A 2,832-nucleotide genomic window follows, 5' to 3' on the forward strand; every position below is an offset into this window, starting at 1 on the left:
CACCCTCAACTGTCTGACCTTCCTCCTCACCTGTGAAAGCCTCAGTGGAGACGTGGTCGATCCTCTTCCTGCCCCGCAGGCCGTAGAGGTGGAAGTGGTACCGGTGGGACGGGGACAGCCCTGGCACCGTCACCGAGCGGGACCCGCCATCGATGGGCAGGGCCTGGGGCTGGCCTTGGGCATCCCGGTACTGCAGTGTGAAGGAGTCAAAGGGACCCTTGGAGACGCTCCACTGCAGCCCCACGGAGCTGGGGGTGACACTGGAGACCCTCAGCTCCCCCAGCACCGCCCGCGCTGGGGAGTCCTCAGTTTGTTGGTGTTCGTGGTCCTCAGCTGGGGAGTCCTCAGTTGGAGGAGCCTCCGAGGGCAAGGCTGGTGCGGTGCAGAGATGGGACAAGGCAAGATGTGGAGATCCACCACCTGCCTGACCTTTGTTTCCATCCATCATCTGTACGGCCACAGGCAGCCCCCGTGTCTTGTCCTTCCACTCTCACCCCCCTGCCTCACTCATCCAGGGTACAAACCAGCCACAGACTCATCCCAACCTGCACCCATCCAAAAACATGTCCACCCATCCATCCATTGACCCATCCATTTCATGCGTCTCACCCTGGAGACCCCCATCCACCCACCCACCCATCTCTCCATTCTCCAAGCACACATCACTCCATCCCTCCCCTTCTTCCACTGTTCCATCCATCCTTTCTGCCTCTTGTTATTCTGTTCATCCCATCCATCCATCCATCCATCAATCACCCATCCATCCGGCCACCCACTGACCAATCCGGAAAGCCCCATTCCACCCATCAACTCATCCAATCCAGGAGCCCCCATCTGTTCTCTGTCCATCTTATTTCCCTCCCTACATCCCCTCTCCATGATCAGTTTCCCTCACACCAGCCAATGGATCCATGAACCCCAGGATCTACTTAGGGTCCAAACATATATTAAGTCATTAAATGTCCAATTAGTCACCTGACAACCCACCCATCTATCCCTGCTTCCATCCGTCCATCCATCCATTCATCCATCAGAACTTCCATCCATGATACATCCATTGCTCGATCCCACATCTCTTTCCACTGCTCCATAAATCTGTCCTTCCTCTTGTATTTCTGACCACCCCTTCTCTTTATCCTACCACCCATTCACCCATCATCTGGAGATTCATTGAACCATCATTCACCCATCATCACCCTCAACCATCACCCCCTTCATCCCTCCATCCAATTCTTCATCCATCTTTAATCTCTCCAAGCCTTCGTCCCACTCTCCATCCCTCTCATAAACACTACACACATCCATCCCTCCATCCATCCATTCACCCTAAATCCTCTGACCTTCCCCCTCACCTGTGAAAGCCTCAGTGGAGACGTGGTCGATCCTCTTCCTGTCCCGCAGCCCGTAGAGGTGGAAGCGGTAACGGCGGGACGGGGAGAGCCCCGGCACCGTCACCGAGCGGGACCCGCCATCGATGGGCAGGGCCTGGGGCTGGCCCTGGGCATCCCGGTACTGCAGCATGAAGGAGTCAAAGGGACCCTCGGGGACGCTCCACTGCAGCCCCACGGAGCTGGGGGTGACNTGAAGGAGTCAAAGGGACCCTCGGGGACGCTCCACTGCAGCCCCACGGAGCTGGGGGTGACACTGGAGACCCTCAGCTCCCCCAGCACCGCTCGTGCCGGTAGGGCCTCAGATGGGGGAGGCTCAGTTTGGGGGTGCTCAGGTCGGGGCTCCTCTGAGGGCAGGAGCAGCTCCTCTTGCTCAGCTGTGGTTGTGACAGAGAGGATGGTAATGGGTGTGGCCATCCATGTGTCCATGAATGTGTCCATCCATCATTTATCCAACTATCCATCATTCATCATCCATTCGGCCATGTCTTCCTCCATTCAAAAATAACCATCCATCCATGCATCCAGTCTAGCACCCAGCCTGCAACCCAACTCCCCACCTAATCCCACATCCATATTTCTGGCTATTTCTGCCCACATTCCTCTCAGACCTCCATCTCCATTATCCCCATTTTCCATGGACAATCTTCCATGCATAAGGACATTCATACGGTCACAAGGAACCCTTCATCCATCCCGGCCGCCCCACATCTATCCAACCACTCATCCATCCATTAAATTTCTTTCGTCCATCTGGGCAGGAACCCGCCCATCATCCAATGCGGAATCAGTTCAGCCAGTTGGTTCTTGATCCATCATGGATGGATGATGATGATGATGATGGAAGGTGAATGATGATGATGATGGTTGATGATGATTATGATGATGAGGAATGATGAAGATGATTGTGGATGATGGCAGGTGTTGGTTAGTAGGTTGGTGGAAGGAACAACGGTTGATAGGATAGTATAGAGGTCAGTGGGTGCATGAAAATGGGTGGGGATGAGATGGGGATGGGATCCCATGATCTCTCCATCACTTGATCAATCCATCTCTCTCACTTTCCCCTCACCTGTGACAGCCTCAGTGGAGACGTGGTTGATTCTCTTCCCGCCCCGCAGGCCGTAGAGGTGGAAGCGGTACCGGTGGGACGGGGACAGCCCCGGTACTGTCACCGAGCGGGACCCGCCATCGATGGGTAGGGCCTGGGGCTGGCCTTGGGCATCCCGGTACTGCAGCGTGAAGGAGTCAAAGGGACCCTCGGGGACGCTCCACTGCAGCCCCACGGAGCTGGGGGTGACACTGGAGACCCTCAGCTCCCCCAGCACCGCTCGTACCGGGGGGGCCTCCGGTTGTTGATGTTCATGTTCGTGGTCCTCAGCTGGGGAGTCCTCAGTTGGGGGAGCCTCTGAGGGTGAGGCTGGTGCTGTGCAGAGATGGGACA

The 2,832-nt window shown here is 56.3% G+C and overlaps 1 protein-coding gene across 1 annotated transcript in view; it reads right to left on the bottom strand.

The window, feature by feature from the left end:
* LOC108509806 (tenascin-X-like) overlaps positions 1–2,832 on the bottom strand; it is a gene marked incomplete at its 3' end in the record, with an annotated part of 27,379 nt that overhangs the window by 5,963 nt on the left and 18,584 nt on the right. Inside the window, exons 14-17 of the mRNA XM_017839386.1 lie at positions 2,461–2,808; positions 1,629–1,765; positions 1,353–1,554; positions 31–333 (exon numbers count right to left, since the gene is read on the bottom strand). Coding sequence (XP_017694875.1) covers positions 31–333; positions 1,353–1,554; positions 1,629–1,765; positions 2,461–2,808 — 990 coding nt within the window. The remainder of the gene's footprint in view (positions 1–30; positions 334–1,352; positions 1,555–1,628; positions 1,766–2,460; positions 2,809–2,832) is intronic.

The sequence above is a fragment of the Lepidothrix coronata genome, unplaced genomic scaffold, assembly GCF_001604755.1.
Source record: "Lepidothrix coronata isolate B3197 unplaced genomic scaffold, Lepidothrix_coronata-1.0 Scaffold407, whole genome shotgun sequence".
Taxonomy (NCBI): Eukaryota; Metazoa; Chordata; class Aves; order Passeriformes; family Pipridae; genus Lepidothrix; species Lepidothrix coronata.